This window comes from Macrobrachium nipponense, chromosome 4 (genome assembly GCF_015104395.2).
Source record: "Macrobrachium nipponense isolate FS-2020 chromosome 4, ASM1510439v2, whole genome shotgun sequence".
NCBI lineage: Eukaryota > Metazoa > Arthropoda > Malacostraca > Decapoda > Palaemonidae > Macrobrachium > Macrobrachium nipponense.
The window spans coordinates 41613716-41632504 of record NC_061100.1 but is presented as its reverse complement, the minus strand read 5'-3'; the positions used below and the strand labels follow the sequence as shown (position 1 = coordinate 41632504).

At 41.8% G+C, this 18789-nt stretch overlaps 2 protein-coding genes across 6 annotated transcripts in view; one reads left to right on the top strand and one right to left on the bottom strand.

Annotated features, from left to right (window-relative positions):
• The window catches only part of LOC135210646 (src substrate protein p85-like), a 108686-nt gene extending 92552 nt beyond the window's left edge, over positions 1-16134 (bottom strand). Inside the window, 1 exon segment of the mRNA XM_064243432.1 lies at positions 16016-16134. Within this exon segment, the coding sequence (XP_064099502.1) occupies positions 16016-16134 (119 nt within the window).
• Positions 1-18789, top strand: part of LOC135210888 (src substrate cortactin-like) — a 354847-nt gene that overhangs the window by 109291 nt on the left and 226767 nt on the right. The window lies entirely within an intron of this gene.

Here is an 18789-nt window from a genome sequence, read left to right as displayed (position 1 = left end):
GGTACGGCGGCGGCCCTAGTAGCGGCAGACGGCGTCACCGACACAGCATGGGGTGTGTAGACCAGGCGGGGGGGGAGCAGCATAAGCGGCCGTGGTAGTAGTGGAGACCGCCCCAGACCTCGCTAGATGCTGCAGCAGCCCGTGGATGCTAGGCACGCCCTGCCGCCGCGGTGGTCCATACCTGTCCAAGGTCGTCTCCCACGGATGTAGCACCTGCGGTAGCATAGATAGTATTAGTAAGAGGGGTTCCCTCACGCACGGGGGGAAGACATGCCCCACCCCGAAGGCAAGGAAGACCCCAAATACAAAATACAACGAGGAAGTTGAGCGGGGGGGGGCAGGAAGGAAGACGAAGAATCGGATACCAGGGAGTCGCGGGAGAGCTTTCCGACGACTTCCTGGCAGACATTCGCTTCCCCTACCCCCGCACAGCAGTGAAAAGTAATATGAAAATGAAAAACAGAATACTGCCCTTGCGATTCACTTCATAGAACTTAAAGGGAAAAAGATCAATTCCCAGGTAAGAACGAAACTTGATCCAAAAAATATGATGCTATCATAAAATATATATGAAAATGAAACAGAATACTGCACTTGCGATTTCACTTTCATAGAAAATAATCGTAAGGATCAATTCCCGGGTAAGAGCGAAAATTGATCCAAATTAAATTATGCAAATAAATAAATGAAAAGAATACTGCAATTGCGAATCCACTTTCATTGCATTTATCATACAAAATAAAAGGCTCGTGCCGAGCGCAATCACGCTCTCGGTAACGAACGCACAGGGCAAAATATAATGAAATATGAAGTTTTTATTGTAAAATAATATTGTAATACCTACCTGAACACCTGAACTAGCCCTGTCACTTACCAGCCCGAACCATCATTTATTAAAATTTACCAAATCTTTGGTTAAAATAAACGATCAGTGTTGCCAATCTCCTGGCCAAACACCCTCGTTACCTAGTTACCAGCCCACCGCTAGTAGCCCTGCCTCACGGGCCGGTCACACCTGCCCTCTCACGTCAATCATAACTCAATAATCTGTATGAGAGGGGAGGAGGGTGGGAATCATTCAGGTGTTCAGGTAGGTATTACAATTTAGTTTTACATAAAAACTTCATATTGCAATACACCCCCTGAACACCTGAACTAGCCCGATTAACAACATTAATTTGGAGGTGGGGAATCAAATCTGCCCGGCCCTCCACTGTACCAGTTGTCAGTCAATATAATTGAGTACGCGAGTCAGTCTCAAGTTCATTTGTCACTCGTCCAAGCTAATCTCCCATGTGTGGGCCTTCTAGGCCTCCCATATGTGGAGGGAAAAAACTCACTGCACCTCTACCCTAAGAAGGTCAAAACTCATTGATGCAGGAGGGATACAAACCTCCCCCCCCCCTCTCAGCTGGCTATGTGCCTCACCTGAGTAGAGGAAAAAAAAAACTGAAGACCTCCCATGTGGCTCTCGGCCTCTCATGTATGAGGGAATCTGAAGACCTCCCATGTGCTCTCGGCCTCTCATGTATGGAGGGAATCTGAAGACCTCCCATGTGGCTCTCGGCCTCTCATGTATGGAGGGAAACTGAAGACCTCCATGTGGCCTTAGGCCTCTCATGTACCGGGAGGAGACAACCATGTCCATCGGTGCGTCTGCGGCGGTGTCGTCGATCGTAGTGATGTCTCTCTTGTAGTGTTGTACCTGCCTGTCTGTACTCTGCCTGGTTGGCACTTGGAAGAATACCCTCTGATAGACCCAGACATGTTCTTTCCTATCTGTCCTACTACTTAAAATCTCTTGTGATATATCATATCATGAATACCTTATACATATTCCTAATATTCGCTCCCTACTTAATACTAACTCAGACAGCAAGATTGTTGGGTTTAAAAAAGTAAAATTTATTTAGGCCAAAGGCCGAGAATTGGGACCTATGAGGTCAGTCAGCGCTGAAGGGAAATTGACAAAGTTTGAAAAGGTGTGACAGGAAGAAAAACCTCTGTTGCACAATGAGTCCAGTGTTAGGAGAGCGTGGAAAATAGGATGAGAGAATATGAAACTCGAGTAAGAGAGAGAGAGAGAGAGAGAGAGAGAGAGAGAGAGAGAGAGAGAGAGAGAGAGAGAGAGAGAGAGAGAGAGAGAGAGAGAGAGAGAGAGAAATACATCGTCTAAGATAAAGAGAGAATATAAAATCAGGGAAGTAAGTGAGAGAGAGAGAGAGAGAGAGAGAGAGAGAGAGAGAGAGAGAGAGAGAGAGAGAGAGAGAGAGAGAGAGAGAGAGATTACAATCGTCTAACATCTCCACCTCCGTAAATTGCACCCTCTTCTAAGTTAAAAGGGTATTATCTTAACGATAATATACTCGTATAACTCCGTACAGCTATGAACAACCGAACGAGAACTTGTTGTTAATGCGATCGACTCCTATAACAACATCACTTTATTGTACTGATCAGCGTATGACAGTAATCGAATCCGATAGCAACATCCGTTATTGTATTCATCCGCGTGCGACGGTAATTACTGTATTCATGTTATAAATGCAGCTGAAGCTAATAAGGCAAAATTACGTGCATCAGCAACCTGGACAGAAGTCCCGTGGTAAGAGAAACTAAACAGCATGAAAGAGCTCATTAGTTTTTTTTTTTTTTTTTTTTTTTTTTTTTTTTTTTTTTTTTTTTTTTTTTTTTTTTTTTTTTTTTTTTTTTTTTTTATACAAAGACAAAGGTTAATAAAGTATATAAAGTGTAAGGTTCGTAATACCTATGAAAACGAGTGAAAAACGAACGGAATCCTAAATTTAACGCCATCTAAACCCGATGGAAAAACTAGCTTCCAATGAGACGTATCAGTCAAATTTTGGACTTAAATTACATCGTAAGACGAACAGTATGACTTCGTTCCATAAGTTAAGTATCCAGATATTCATTAATATGCTAACTAGGGACAAAAACATTAGCCGAGACCAAGTGATATGGTTGAATCTGGAGCCAAGGCCAAAAAAAACAAAAAAAAAAACAAAAAAAAAAACAGACTAGCCGGCATCCTTGTCTGTCTAAGCCACACCTCCTTACAATAGTAGTGCTGTTTGACGACAAGCTAGTGTAATTGTAATTTAATGAAAAGTAATAAAATAATATTTAAAGGTAATTAAATTAACTTTATTAGGCCTAATATTAATTTCAGTTGTCACTGTAATTTGATAATACGACTGGTATAATTTGTAACTGTAAATTGACATAAGCGCAATGTAATTACTGACGGCAATAGTCGGTTAAACGTATGAAGACGTCATACATACGAATTCCTTATATCTGCCATCTGATTATATGCCCCAATATAGATACCTCATTGACTATGTTAAATGTCAACATAGTTGAACACACGTCTCCTTCAAGACGTTTGTACACAAACTTGGCATAAGTGAGAGTGGTGTTACGTTAGTCATTTTAGGCAATCAGGAGAGAATGAGATGGATACAGCGACGCAAACCCGTATTCTTCATCCGCTGATTCCAGTGTGAATGACTGCCGAGTTAAGTGTTTATACTACGTTCATATGATGATACATATAATACAATTATAATGCTTTAGTCGGACAGAATCCGATCTTCATTCTGTTCGATTACATTCATATTAATTATCCTCCGATCGGATTCTTCCGTTCGTTTCAATTACACCTGTACTGGAATTATCAGAAGTCAGAACGCCTTGAGCCTACAGCGTTAGCCAATAATAAAAATAACTATCGATATGTTGTACTGCGAATACTTTAGGCTAGGCTACTGAATATGCATACGATATATCATCGTGACACTAGGCTAACTGTAGTTAATTTTATTTCGATTTCTCTCCATACTGAATATCGTAAGTCAATATGTATTGAACGGAGAATTAGTTGATATTAACAATTATCGTATCGTATAAGTAGAGGAAAGTAACCTTAAAGACGAAGGAGCATATCTGAAAAACCAACCAAGGCCTAAAAGCTTCTGATGCAAGGAACTCGAAGCAGGAAAAAGCCTAAGATGCTCTAAGGACACTGTGCCTCTATAAACTACTATTTTAATAGAAAAACCGACCCGAAGAAGCCTGCACTTCTCTTTCTAAACTAAACACTATGTAGCCTATTATCCCTACTCGTCTATATCTGACCTAAGTTTTTATCATCCTGAGAACTTACACATCGAGGGAAGGGGAATAATGCTGCCAACACTGCCTGCTCCGCGCCAGGGGGGACGGCGGATCCTGCCCTGTGGGCTTGCGGATCCCCATAACCCCCAGCAACCGGTTAGGGCTGGTTCTGGAACAGGCAGGGGAGCTGGAAAAGAACGATAGTAATTTCAGTATCCTATTGCTCGATCTATCCTCACTTAATCTTGACATAAAATCGGTAACAGAGATGTCATACTCGATGTCAGCCTACTCTCAAGTCTCTTAAAAGAGCACTGTCTCTAAGTCTTTATCTTGATCTACGTTAGTCTTCTTCCTGCTACTACTTCTTAATACAAGACCTTTCCTACTTTTGAGATACCCTAACATCTGGTCCAAAGACCACTCCTGACATTCCAAACATCTGGTCTTTACATTATATTGAACAGGCTTACAATTTACGCATAAGGAATGACTATCGTGTCATAGGGTACTCATCCTTTTCTTGCATTGTTGGCAAAGACGATACGTTGTTGAACTTCCGCTCGTCGTTTTCTGTGATGTCTGGCCGAGAATGCAGTAGCCGTTGTCGTAGCTTGTGTTGTTTCTTCCTTGCAGAATCAATGTCTGATGACAATGTATTAAGAGCAATCCCAACAGTAATCCAAAGGATGCGTAATTCGTCACCAAATTCAATCAAATCAAAGGTGCAAATGAAGGCCGGGCAAGACCAAAAGGAGTTCGCTGTGGATACATCTGTACTCCACCGCGAACGATAAATGATTGACGTGAGAGGGCAGGTGTGACCGGCCCGTGAGGCAGGGCTACTAGCGGTTGGGGGCTGGTAACTAGGTAACGAGGGTGTTTGCCAGGAGATTGGCAACACTGATCGTTTATTTTAACCAAGATTTGGTAAATTTTTATAAATGATGGTTCGGGCTGGTAAAGTGACCAGGGCTAGTTCAGGTTGGGTTTCAGGGGTGTATTGCAATTTTGGCACTTTCGTTATTTTATATGAAAATACTGATAAAAGCTACAATCATGAGTATTTTTTTTATTGTATTCTACATCAAAAATGCGCACATTCATATATAATACTCATGTAACGGCTAATTTAAAATGGTACAAAATTATGTCAAAGTGACGAAATAATTTCCAAAATGTGTCACAGATACCTTTTAGTGCGGCAAGAAAGAAATTCGCGCTTGCGCGCCTGCGTAACGATTGCAAACGAAACAACACCTTGATCCGTGAACTCCCAGCATCCCCCAAGGCGCGTGATTCAAGAGTTTTCGGCTGGTAGGCCTAAAGGTATTTTTCCGCGAATTTTTAAAAAAACTTTTGTATGTCGACGTAAAATACGTCCAGTCGGCACCCGAGGGACAAAAAATTTTGACGTAAAATACATCCAGTTGGCGTTTAAGGGTTAACAACTTTGGGGGGCAAATATTTTCTTACAGACGAAGTCAAAAGGTCCTGAGTCGCCTTCTGAGTCAAGGATAGCGAGATATCCTTAATTAATTCTGAAGGAAAAAGCTGATCTGAGAGTGGGGAGAAAACCAACTCCGATTTCTGAGCGTTAGAAACGCCCTTTGCTGCAAAAGAGCACAGGAGGGACCTCTTCTTCAATACTCCTGCCGTAAAGAGGGACGCCAATTCGTTCGCCCCATCTCTCAGGGCTTTGTCCATGCAGGACATAATACTGCTTGGAAGCTGAGAAGCAGACGATTCCTTGTCTTCTAATGTGCGAGCCAGAGCCCCCAAGGACCTGTCAAGGAAGTTAAACACTTCAAAAGTCCGGAAAATGCCCTTCAAAAGATGATCCAAGTCTGAAGACGTCCACCAAATCTTGGCCGCGTGCAGAGCATGCATGCGGGAGCTGTCTACAATATTGGAAAAGTCCCCCTGGGAGGAGGCAGGTACTCCCAGGCCGAGACTTTCCCTGTCGCATACCAGACCCCCAGACTTCGAGGCCAACTTGGCTGGAGGGAAGATAGAAAGAAGTCTTCCCTGCTTCCCTCTTTTCCTTCAACAGGAGATTTAATCATTTGAAGGGCTTTCTTGGCAGTAATTGAAAGAGTCATCTTCAAATGATATTGTTATGATACAATAAAGTTTTATACATACTTACCTGGCAGATATATACATAGCAATTACTCCGTCGTCCGACAGAAATTCGAATTTCGCGGCACACGCGGCAGGTAGGTCAGGTGATCTACCCACCCCGCCGCTGGGTGGCGGGAATAGGAACCATACCCGTTTTCTAATTCATATTTTTTCTTCCAGCTGTCTCCTGAGGGGAGGCTGGGTGGGCCATTTAATTGTATATCTGCCAGGTAAGTATGTATAAAACTTTATTGTATCATAACAATATCATTTTTTATACATTCAACTTACTGTCAGATATATACATAGCTGATTCAGACCATTGGTGGAGGGTAAAAGACAGCTATTACTGAATAGACAGGTAAACAACATACGTTGTAGGTAATAAATAAATAAAACCTTGGTTCCTATGTGTTTAGACGAAGGGTCGACTTCCTAGCTATTGCTAGTAGTCCTGCTTCGTCTCAAGAGCCTCAGCGAGGATGTAACCTATGGCTAAGAGTTTCTTGTAGATCTGTCAATGGGGTCTATCCACTTACTTGACAGAATCTAGTGGGTCATTTGTCAATGGGTCTTATCCACTTACATGACAATACACCAATGCTATTGGCATAATTTAAGGAGCACAACACCGATCCCGATCACCTGATCCTAACACGAGGGTTTGTGCTTAATTTGAAAAGAGCTATCCCCAAACTCATTTCAAATAATCCCAGAAAATAATACACTTATGTTAAAATTTAAAAAAAATGATATTGTTAGAATACAATAAAGTTTTGTACATACTCACCCGGCAGATATACACTTAGCTGACGTCGGAGACATAAGCTAAGTATATATCTGCCGGGAAAGTTGCATGTACAAAAAAAAATTTTAATTCACTAGTTAAGGATCAGTGTCGGCTCCCTATCCCAGCAACGCATCCGTGGACACGTATAACAAAGAGAGAAGGATCTCTCATAGGCCCACTTGATCTCCTTCGTGCAAAGAGAAGTCAACACAGAGTTGCATCTCCCGTTATTACAGCTAATATGACTCTCACGACATATTGTTATGGAAAGAACAAGAATTGTTAAAAGCTCGCACTTCAAGCACTTTTAATTCTTAGCTGTTTGAAGGAAACATCAAGTTACTCAAGAAGTGCTTTAGAGATTCCACTCTTCCAAAGAAGACCAGGGCTTTCTTTGCAACAGATCTCTTCTGGATGAAGCCCAGAGCCTGGCTTGTGCCTGGCTGGCGCTCGCGCCTGCCTGGCGCCTCGCCCCTGGCTGGCGCCTCGCGCCTGCCTGGCGCCTCGCCCCTGGCTGGCGCCTCGCGCCTGCCTGGCGCTGCCTGGCGCCTGCCTGGCGCCTCACTCAGCGCCTGGCTAGAGCCTGCCTGGCGCCTCGCCCCTGACTGGCGCCTCGCACCTGCCTGGCGCCTCGCGCCTGGCTGGCGCCTCGCGCCTGGCTGGCGACCTCGCGTCTGGCTGGTGCTTCGCTTGCCTGGCGCCTCGCGCCTGGCTGACTTCTCCCCACTTGCTGGAGATTCGAGCTTGTTAAGAGTCTCGATGAAAACTGGCGATGTCCACCTCGGACACTTTATTTGCCTGATTTATTCGCCTCTAGCGCATCTGCGCCAGATTGAAGGCCTACTCCTTCTCCTCATCAGACAATGACAGTGTTTATTTGGACTGTCTTGCTCTAGCGTCTTTACGCCTGTTTGGCATTTGGCGCCTGATTGGCGCTACATTGTCCGAAAGTCTGAACATCCACAATCGTTTATCAGGAGAAAGGAAAGGGTGGAAGAAATTCTTTCACTTTGAGCTTATAGCCTCTGCAACAAGGGGAGGTAATTTTAGTCGGCTACATCCAGTAGACGATAGGAAATCTAATAGTCCGAGAGACCAGTCTTCCTCCAAGGAGGATCATACTTGATACTTCAGTTGCTAACGAGCACTCTTCCTACATGTTGACGAGTTCTCTCGTTGCAAAATCTTCCTATCCTTGCCACGAAGGCAGGGAAAGAGCCTGGAAGTTTAAGGAGACTCTGAGCTGAAATTGGGAGGATTCCCGATTTCCTAGCTCTTAAAATATATCTCTTCGAACCTTCTGGGAAGAATAGTTTTGACCCTCATCGTATTCCAAAGACTCTGTCAGCAAACGTTTAAACCTTATCTTCTTTTGTAGATAACAACGTAAATACATTGCCTGGACAACGAATCCTTTATCTGAAAGCGTTGATCCAGGAATAAAAGGTTATAGTTCTTTTGCCAAACATACCATGCTGGCAGGAACCCATTGCCGAGTCTTTCTAGAATTTGATTCCACATTCCAAGCCCAAAATCTCACTCGTCCTTTTGGTCGATTAGTACCAAGAGAATCATTGATGAGGAGCAGTTCCATCTTGTCAGAACACGGAATCTGAGGCCCAAATAGGATCCCATTGTAACTATAAGTCTCCAAGTCTTGTCGTATAGAGGTATTGTGTAAGATCCCGAAGATCTTAATGCTCTGCTATCTCCAATTCCCTTTATAGAGACAGAGTATAGCCTTTTTACTGCGTTCTTTGATAGCAGATATATACAAAGGTAATTCTTCCCTCTGAAAGGGAAGAAAAAACCGCTATGTGGTTCACAGAGGTATCGGAAGAGGACAGTTTACCTCATTCCCTCAAGCACTATGCAGTAATATATATCTTATCCATGACTACTGTCATTTACCTTGAAACATCCTCTCATTCATGTCCACTTCTGGTCGGTCTGCACGCAGACAGACTCAGAGTGGAGAGGTTGTTAAGGTCCATTTAAAATAGATGCTGAAGAATATTCAGACTGTCTTGGAAAAGACTTCCAAAACCTGCTGTGAGAAGAACGTGACCTCTGAGAATCCAACCTCTCTAAGTCTAAAATGAGGCATAACATATCCTCTTTCTTTGACGCCCTTTGTCTTACATTCTGTAAAGAGTTATCTTTTAGGGGAAAAAAACTAAATTTTATTCCCCTTTTCTATAACATAAAGATGGCGTATATTGCTACCTCTCTCTTATATTCTTTCTTCCTGTCCTCGTGCCTGGGCAACGAGAGAATGGAAAAATTCTATCATCGTTATTCTGCAAAACAAATTATTATTATCCATTCTCTCCTTACTAACTGATCCAGGATGGAGGAGAATCATTCAAGATTCCTATCCTAGGACATCAGGCCGTAATGTACGGTTCAGATACTTGAAAGAGCCTCTCACCCAATACTGAGAGCTCCTACGAGTCTTTTCCAGTACCAAAAACATTACAAGGTCTCCTTGTTATATGTTTACATAGGAGTAGGATAATACCATCCTGTTTATAACAATGAAAGAGGAGAAAGAGGAGCTGCATGGTTCAAGGGACTAGCCGAAAACGTGCGATAAAAAAGGGGTTGCCAAGGTCTTTCTAAAACCTGCACCCAGATTAACTTTATGAGTCCGATATATTTTCTATCACTTGTCTCATAAGGTTGAGGAAAGCGAGAGACCTCTAAAGATATCAGTTCTCTCACCATGTAAAGGTCTATAAAGCAGAAGAAACCCACTTATCCTGACACGTTACTACGTTCGCCTGTGCGATATCTAGAAATAATTGTCAGTAGAGGGTTGATCTGGCAAAAAGAGTTTTCCTCCCAAAAACCAAAAACAACAACTCTCGCCAGGAAAGAAGTTGCTCACGCGACTAATATTACCTGACATGAGAAGCTGTTTCCTTGTTAGAGACTTCCGCAATTTCAGTTAATCCTGCCAAGGGGCCACGGCGCCTGTGCGACAGCTTGTGTCCCTGTCAGGAAAAAAAACTGATCTTGTGTCAGTTCTCAAAGAGGAAACTCTTGGAAAGTCCCCTATCTCCAAATACTGAGAAATTGGAGATCCTGATGTCTTGCTCCTGGCTGGCGCTTCAACCGGCCTGGCCGGCGCCTCCGCCAAAATGCGCCTGGCTGACGCCTCGCGCCTGGCTGGCGCCTCGCGCCTGGTTGGTGCCTATCGCCTGGTTAAAGCCTGGCGCATCGCGCCTGGCTGACGCCTCGCGCCCCAGCTGGCGCTCGCCGCCTGGTTGCGCCTATCGCCTGGTTAAAACCCAGCCTGGCCCTGAGCCCTTTATGGCCCCCTATTACTCGCAACCTTGGTTAGGAAATCTCGATATCAAAAATAAGAAGAGGTGCTGTAAGAATCCTATCATTCTACAGTACTTCCATAGTTGGATGTTTCTTCTCAATTTTCCTCTAATACGAGTATATTGGAAGGGGAATTATTCTTTCCTCGGTTAATTCTTCCGTATCCCCCCCACCCCCCCCCCTTTTTTTTTCCTGAACGAGAAGACCACTCCAGTGCGAGGGACTGAGTAACTTCCCAGCTCTATGTAGGAAAGCATAATTTGCTCTAAGGTATATTATTAACTAATTATTTTCTAGTTAGAGCCAGGCGTCTGGCTGGCGCTTATGATTCCTTATGGCATGGTTTGAGGAAAAGGAAGCAGTCTATAGGAAGACTGTTCGTCGTCTTCTTGCTAAGAGATCTATGAAGAAGACTTCTCGCAGGTTCTCACAACTCTTTTGCAATAAATGTTAGACATACTTTAACAGTTAATTATCGTCGATCGAGGTTCTCACGGACTCGCAAATTCTTGCATTGCTTTTATTTAATAACTCGCTCAAATGAGAAATATTTTGGATGGTGCTCTAGGCTTATTGCACCAAGCTGGCACAATTTGCGCCGGGTGGGGGCACAACTTACGCCAGGCTGGCGCAACCTGCGCCAGGGGGCGGGTGGCGCATCTGCGCCAGGCTGGCGCCTCCTACTAATTATCTTTATGTTATGTGCCAGAACATCTGTGTCTTTATGGTACCCAACATCCTTTCATATGTTAATTGCCGTTCTTATTATGAAAAACTTTTATATAACGTGGTATAATCCATTCAGGGAAACCATTTCCCACTAAACGAATGTTTCCCATCGACTCATACAACTTCTGCGCAATATCCGATTCTAACTACGGTTGTGTCCTTTCTCGAAAGACTTAACCATACCGTAGTCTTGAAGTGAATCTCTATTACATCTCTCTTCTCACTAAGTATGTATTCTAATAAGCCATGCTTTCGTAAGTATGAGTGCATTAAATAATATCATGTTCTGCTGCATTAGAATCCTTTAATCATGTTACCTACAGTAAACAGCATTGAAAGGTTGTAAATATTCCTTCTTATAGAAAGATTCCTAACAAAAGGCAGACACTATCTTATTTATGATAGCTTCAGTATTCCCTCAATCCGAGGCTAAGACCACGATTGTAGGGAAGAGATACGGTTAGTTATCCCATTCCGCAGGAGAGAGAGCTATAACGACCTCTCATGACTGAGAACAAGATGGTACTGCGACTGCGTTGGTCTTGAAAGCGAAAGCAGTCTGGCGCCTTCCCTTTCCAGAGTTGCCAGTACTCCATTAAATAAAGGAATCTTATAAATTATTATCGAACTTCAGGAAGTTTTTAGATAAGCATAATTAAGCTAACAAGACTTTCGACAAGTCTAGAAACTAAATAGGTGTCGTCTAAACAATTCTTTTAAACCTATTCCTTCCTAGGAAAGTCCTAGAAGGGTACTGGTAATTCATGGAAACCTCTTCTAACACGAAGAAAAAATGTTCTATAATACTCTCAATCCACCAATAAAGATATGCTTCTCGATCACTTCGCGAAGGACACGATAGCATCATATAACTCATACTCTAGGCGTAATAGAATCCTCTATAATACTGTTACATTAAGGTAAACCGTATTAATTTAGGAAATTTTGTAAGGATTTCACTTGACCATTATAGCATAAATTTCGGTATGTGTCTATGCCTTGCCATACCGTAGTCCTCAAGGCGATTTGTCCTAAGCATGGTAGGAGCTAGAAAAGCAATTAAAAAAGGTCATACATATATGCTTTATCACTCCAACGAGATCCATATAATTCATTCGATTGACAAACAATCTAAATCGTTCTCATCATAATAGAATTTATATCTTAAAAATGCACCGATGGGGAATTTTATGTTGAAATAACAATTTCATACCCACCATGGGATAGCGCTCTCGTCTAGTTGCGAAAAAAAAACTGTTCGAACAATGACTTTATCACAAATGTTATCGAATGATCTCTAATATTAGAAGGCGCTAAATCGTCGCCTGATTCCGAAAGGTGGATCGATTAATGTCATTCTCATTTTGAATAATTCTACCAGAAGGCATTATAAGAGGATCTTCGCCAATTTCATTCATTTGAAGTTCTTCTATCCATCGAGGAACAAGTAGGCATAAAAAGGGAGAAACATGTTTTAGGATGCCTTTCCAATGGCTATCCCTGGCAGTCTGGGACGCTCTACAGAACTGCCGAGGGGACGCCTGACCGGTGGGGATTCTCTGAAACCTACTTACGGTTTTCGACATTCCTTCTCCTCTGGGCTTGTGAGCTTGAAGAGGTCTAGACCTTGAGAGCGAGACAGAGCCGATCAGACGCACCCTCCATTGTAATGGGGGAAACACTATATTCAACTTCTTACGTCGAAGAGTTCGCATTTGAAATATATCCAAAGTCTACAATTTGCAATATGATATTGTAGATTCTGCGGAGTAAGAAGGTGATGAGGATGCAACAACTACTAGTACTGTTACTACTATAATTGCTCGTTAACACAAGAGCTAATAAAGCTTCTAAAGGATAGTTTACTTTCTGACTTCCCCAACTAGGAAAGAAAGATATACACTTCCTCAATCAAACACTAACACTTATTTGTATTAATGAATAAATATAAGTAATTAATTTTCATGAAGAATAAGTAATTCACTTTCGTGAAAGTGGATGAGTGTCTACCGAAAACTTCGGTAGTTACACGTCACTAATCTTCTAAATTTTCGAAGTTAATTTATCAAAAAATTCTAAAAGTTAACAAAAGCGTTATGCCGAACCAAAGATCCCCCATTACTTCCCTGTAAAAGTTAGCCAGACGATCGATGGCGATGAAACACGAAAATCCATCAGGAGGAACTGCAAACGTTGTTTACATTCCAAGCGACAGAAAAAATAAAAAATGAATTAGAAAATGGGTATGTTCCTATTCCCGCCACCCAGCGGCGGGGTGGTAGATCACCTGACCTACCTGCCGCGTGTGCCGCGAAATTCGAATTTCTGTTGGACGACGGAGTAATAGCTATGTATATATCTGACAGGTAAGTTGAATGTATAAAAACGATGAACGATGATTACTTGGGGGTTTTGTTCCTCGAGAACAGCGAAAGGGGTGGGGGGACAACGGAGCTGAGGGTTGAAACTCCCCTCCGAAGATTGACAGGACACAATCAGTCAACCTTTTATAATCAGAAGACGGTGCTTCGACATCTCTCTCCTCTTCAGAAGCTGAGTCCTCAACGTCTTCTTCCGCTGAAGAAACATCCTGCAAGCCGATGTCTTTTGTTCGAAGATTATCCCCAGCCGTACGGATCCAAAACTTGTTTAGAAAGCGAATGTGTAATCGCGTCCTGACGAAAGTCTTCTCGGAAGAGTCGGGAGGAAGACGGGTTAACGTCCTGCCGCCTGCGTCCTGCATCCATCGCTTGAGCTGCGTCCACCGTACGTCTATCCGGCTTGTTCTTGTGTCCTGCGTCCTGCATAACTGAGCGATTGTCCATCTTTAGCCGGTAACCGTGCGTCCTGCCCGAGAAAACCGAAGGACGAGGAGGGAGGCAAACTCTGATCATGCGTCCTCTTGGAGGACTTGACGGGGAGAAACGCGTCCTTACGTCTTGAGGAAGGCTGATCCATTGCTTCCCAAGACTTAACTAGGTCGGTTAATTTCACTTGCATCTCTCTGAGAAAGTCTCTAGTGTCTGTTTCCTGACGGATCGCATGCGAAGTCGTGAAGCACTGGTACAACGAGGAGAAAGGACTTGAGGTCTGCGAGATGGAGAAGATACAGGAGAGTGCACCCAGGACAGAAGGAGAGTCTCTCTCAGGAGAACCGCCTGACATAGAACGTCTTGCATCCTCCCTTGAATGAAACGTTCTCCTCCTTTTAACAGGAATATCGTCCTCATCCGCACTAGATGAGAAATCTCGGGGCTACTCCATCTCTCTTGCGCGTAGCCAAGTTCGTCCTGAGGTGAGGCTGGTCTGTGCGTCCTCTTGAGGGGACGTGATTCCTCCGCATAGCGCCGATACCTGCCTGATGCAGAGCTATCGGAGGACGAAAAACACTTCCCAGTAACGCCTTTTCTAAGGCGCACTACTGCAGCCTCGGATGCAACGGGACTGCCTGAATGGGACGACTTGATCGTATGGGGACGCCCCTCTCGCCTCCCTTCGACTGTCGACATACCTTCTCCCTTGGGTCTGGGAGCTTGGGCAGCGGTCTAGGTCTAGGAGCACGAGAGAGACAATCAGCCGCCCACTCCACTACACTGTCACACACATCAAAAACACCCACTTTGTCAGTAAGACGCTGAATCTGATCGCCCATCGATGTAGGGCAGCAAACTTTAACATAATGTGAGTCCTTCGCATCCTCCAGAAACAGCAGCAGGCACAGGAGAAAACCTGAGGGGAAGGTGCTACAACTTCTACTTGGGAAGGAGGAGGAGGAGAAAAAGTCACTGGATCATTCAAGGCCTTACTAGAAGAGCCTGACTCTCACTTCGAGACACAGATCTCCTCATTCCTATCTTTCTCCAATCTCTCGACATATTTCGTGAGAGTCTTCCACTCTTTTTCATTCAAGCTCTCACACTCATTACACCTATTGTCCCAAGTACACACACACTCTCTACACTTCTTACACACAGTGTGAGGGTCTACCGAAGCTTTCGGTAGTCTCACCTTACCCCTTACACTTCACACACACTCTAAAGATAATACCAGAATCAGACATTGTAAGAAAAATCCAAAAGCGATTGCCAATCTAACTTTCCAATACAATACCAAAAAATCCGTCCATATACAGCGAAAAGTCAGCAACGAGCTCGAAATTCTAGCAGGGAACCCTCAACGATGTTGACAGTTCGGCTGGCAGAGAAAATCTGATGAAAATGGGAATGGTTCCGAGCGCCAGCGCCACGGGAACGGGGTGGCGATCACCTGAACTACCCGTGATCTAGCGGTTGCCGCGAGTTTTGAAAATTCTGCCAGTGTGACAGAGGATATAGCTATATATATACCTGCCAGGTAAGTGTCATACATGAAAATGAAACTTACTATAAAATGAACACAAAGCCTAATTACCAAACAGAACAGTAGAACGCAGCAATACAATATTGTGAACAATTTTTATAAAACAAATTACTACGTATAATAGTACAAGTACATACTGCAATGGCATAAGAAATGAGTAAGGTTGATAAATATCAAATGAATATATCAGAACCAGGACTCGGGATCAGGTAGTAGTTTATAGCACATACACCACAGATAGTATTTCCAAGCTTACCTAATGACAGGTTACATTCCTAATGACCATTCATCCTGTCTTTCTTAGCTCTCTATTCAAGTACTGCCATCTAGAATACACTACATAATAGGTTATCTAAAGTTCTTCACCATTTAAGCAGATTTCAGGTATCACTTATTTTTAAATAATGCATTTAACAGTGTCTTTACTTACACTCCTTGGAAATACTGTCAGTTGCAAGTGTAGAATATATCAGATAGGTTGTAATTTAAGAACAGGCTGTACTGTTATGGTACTAGAGACATGAAGCATGCCCATCAACACCTTACCTGTCCTTCTGAACTCCAAACTTGCCACCATATCCATAAGAAGCCTTGGGACCTTCTTCAAGTTCCCGTCGTTTGATATCAGCATCTGATTTAAGAGTGGCTTCTCGGAATTCTTTCATGCTGTAATTCAGAAGTACAAAGAAATTACAAAATTTCTTCAAAAAAAAAAAATTGATAAAAAAATCATGAATCACCCTTCTGATTAAACCTTCTACTATATTTTAATTTTTTTCAACATTTATCACATGCTGTACACACAGCTTTACAGATATAAAATGCGAATACAGCTTAACAGGAGGCACATAGACATCTGAAAAATGCAATGTTCAACACCCCTTGACCAAAAGTAAAAAAAAAAATTTTCTCTATTGTTTACCACAAAAACCACAGGATCAACTTTAGAGGCTGTCTTTTCCCAATCAAAACAGAATTCAAGGTTGAAAACAATACATATCTCAATTCCCTATTCATGAACTGTAAAGAAAAAAAAAAATACTTGGGCAGTCATCATTTTTGGTTAACATTGCCATAAATCCTGTGTTTTTTTTTTAATTCTGTTTTCAATTTATCGTAAAAAACCAAAATCTTTACAACTCAAAAATAAACAGAAATTGACTTCACAGGAAAAGAAAAAAGAAATGTATTATCCTTCTAAAAACAAATTAAACACTGGGATCTGCTCTAAGTAATAATAACAAAAAGATTTTCACCTTGAAAGCAAGTGTACTATCCTTCTAAAACAAATTACAGGCTAGTACTCAGGGTAAAGAAATTCAACTTAAGGGCCTGGTCAATGTAATAATCAGCTAATATCAACGAATACTTGACAATTAAAAAAAAAAACACTTTTAACTGTATACTTTGATAGTTTCAAAAACACCAAACACCCATCGTAAACACTTATAACTGCATATTTTAATAGTTTTATAATGAAAAAATGTAATTAGTCACAAAAGAAAATGAAAAAGTACAGTAACTAGTGAATATTTCTCTATGAAAAAATTCTGTGAATAGATGAATTTTTGTGAATAATGTGGATATATGTTCCAGAGAAAAAATCTGCAAATCCAGAACTGAGAATAGGTGGGGGGTTGGATTGTACAGGCAAAAACATTCTAGAAATTGAAACACCATCAGGTGAAAATATCTTGTGAATAAATTTTCATTTGCAATAATAATACGATAATAAAAACAGTACAAACACTCAATAGCTTGGCTATGGAACAATTTACTTTCATAATTATCAAAAGCATAGGAAGACGTGAGTATTTGATGGTAATAGAAAGAAAGAAAATAATTATATAATCATGCTTGAAACCTAAAACAGAGATTGGCTTGTATCCATCGGTCATTCCTACACTGTACTCACATTGATTTTTTTGTTTTTTTTTTAATTGTATGTTACTATGCAATGCTTCTTTCCCCTTATGTCTGTTTTTTAGGCTTCTTTTACCCTTTTTATTTTGTTCCAGAGGCATAAGCCTTCTTATTCCAGAGGTATAAGAAAGCTCTTGTTATAATAACCTGAATATTCTATACACATCAAATCTAAGGATTGTATCTACGGGGTGAAACTATTATATCTATTTCAAGGACCACGAGTCATTGTTTACCTCAAATATCTTTCAAACTAATTGTTTGATTGAAATGATACTTTTGACACACTGTACAAGATCCTTCCCATTAATTTTTGGTAATATAATGCATTGTAAAAAAAATGGTGTTGGTTAAGGCATTTACTCTTGACTGACATGGCATTTCCTAGCATTGCCAACTTACGCATTCGAATGTCCTTGATCCCCATCTTGTCCCTCCCTACTCCTTCCTCCTCCTCCCTCCTCCCAACACTCTCAAGGCCTTCCCATCTCTGTCCCCCTTTCCTGTCTTGTTATATTATATTGAGTAATATTGGATGTTATAAATATGATTGGTTTTTGTGGATTCTGTGTTCATTCAATTTTTGTTATTGTATTTTATTATGTATTATATATAAACATGAGTAGGCTAAAAGGCGTATGTCCTTCACTCTATTCACCTCAAGGCCAAGAGATACAAGGTCGGCTCACTTCCCCCAAAATCCCCCAAGTAGGTAGAGCTTTGTCTACCTCTTTATTGCATCAGCATGTGAACTGCCATAAGAAATAAAAAAAAGAAAATGGTATAATTTGGGAAAACTACTATTATCATCATAATATCATGTGTGGTTTTTCTCTTTTCATATCAAACTACAAGTTTGTTTCTACTAATCTAACGCCAGTTACAAGGATGTAATTCTTACACTGTACCGAGTTTAGTGAATGAGGAGAGTTTCAAGCACTTATCTAAAATTATATTACAGGCAGTCCCCAGTTATTGGCGGAATCAGTAAAATTGGTGATTTATGGCACCATAACAGGCTGAGTTCCGGTTATTGTTGCCATAAGGTGAGTTATGGCCCCATAACATACCTAACAGGCACCGGGAAACGGAATCCCCGCCAATAACCTGGGACTGCTTGTGCTTACCATTAATGTAAAGTGATGCACTATTTTCATATACATACCTATTTTTGAGATAGGTTCTAAAACAGGATTTTCACTTGTAGTATTCCTTAGAACTTGGACAGTTGTATATGAGTGCTTCAAACCTTAGATGTACGTGCCACATCTTTTGATTGTTTTCCTTTACATAACCTTCCCACTCATTTTGCAGTTCTTTGGTTTTTGGGAAAAAATGGAAAATTACATCTTTTTCCTTCTTAATTTCCTAAATGTACCTACATTTGCAGCCATCAA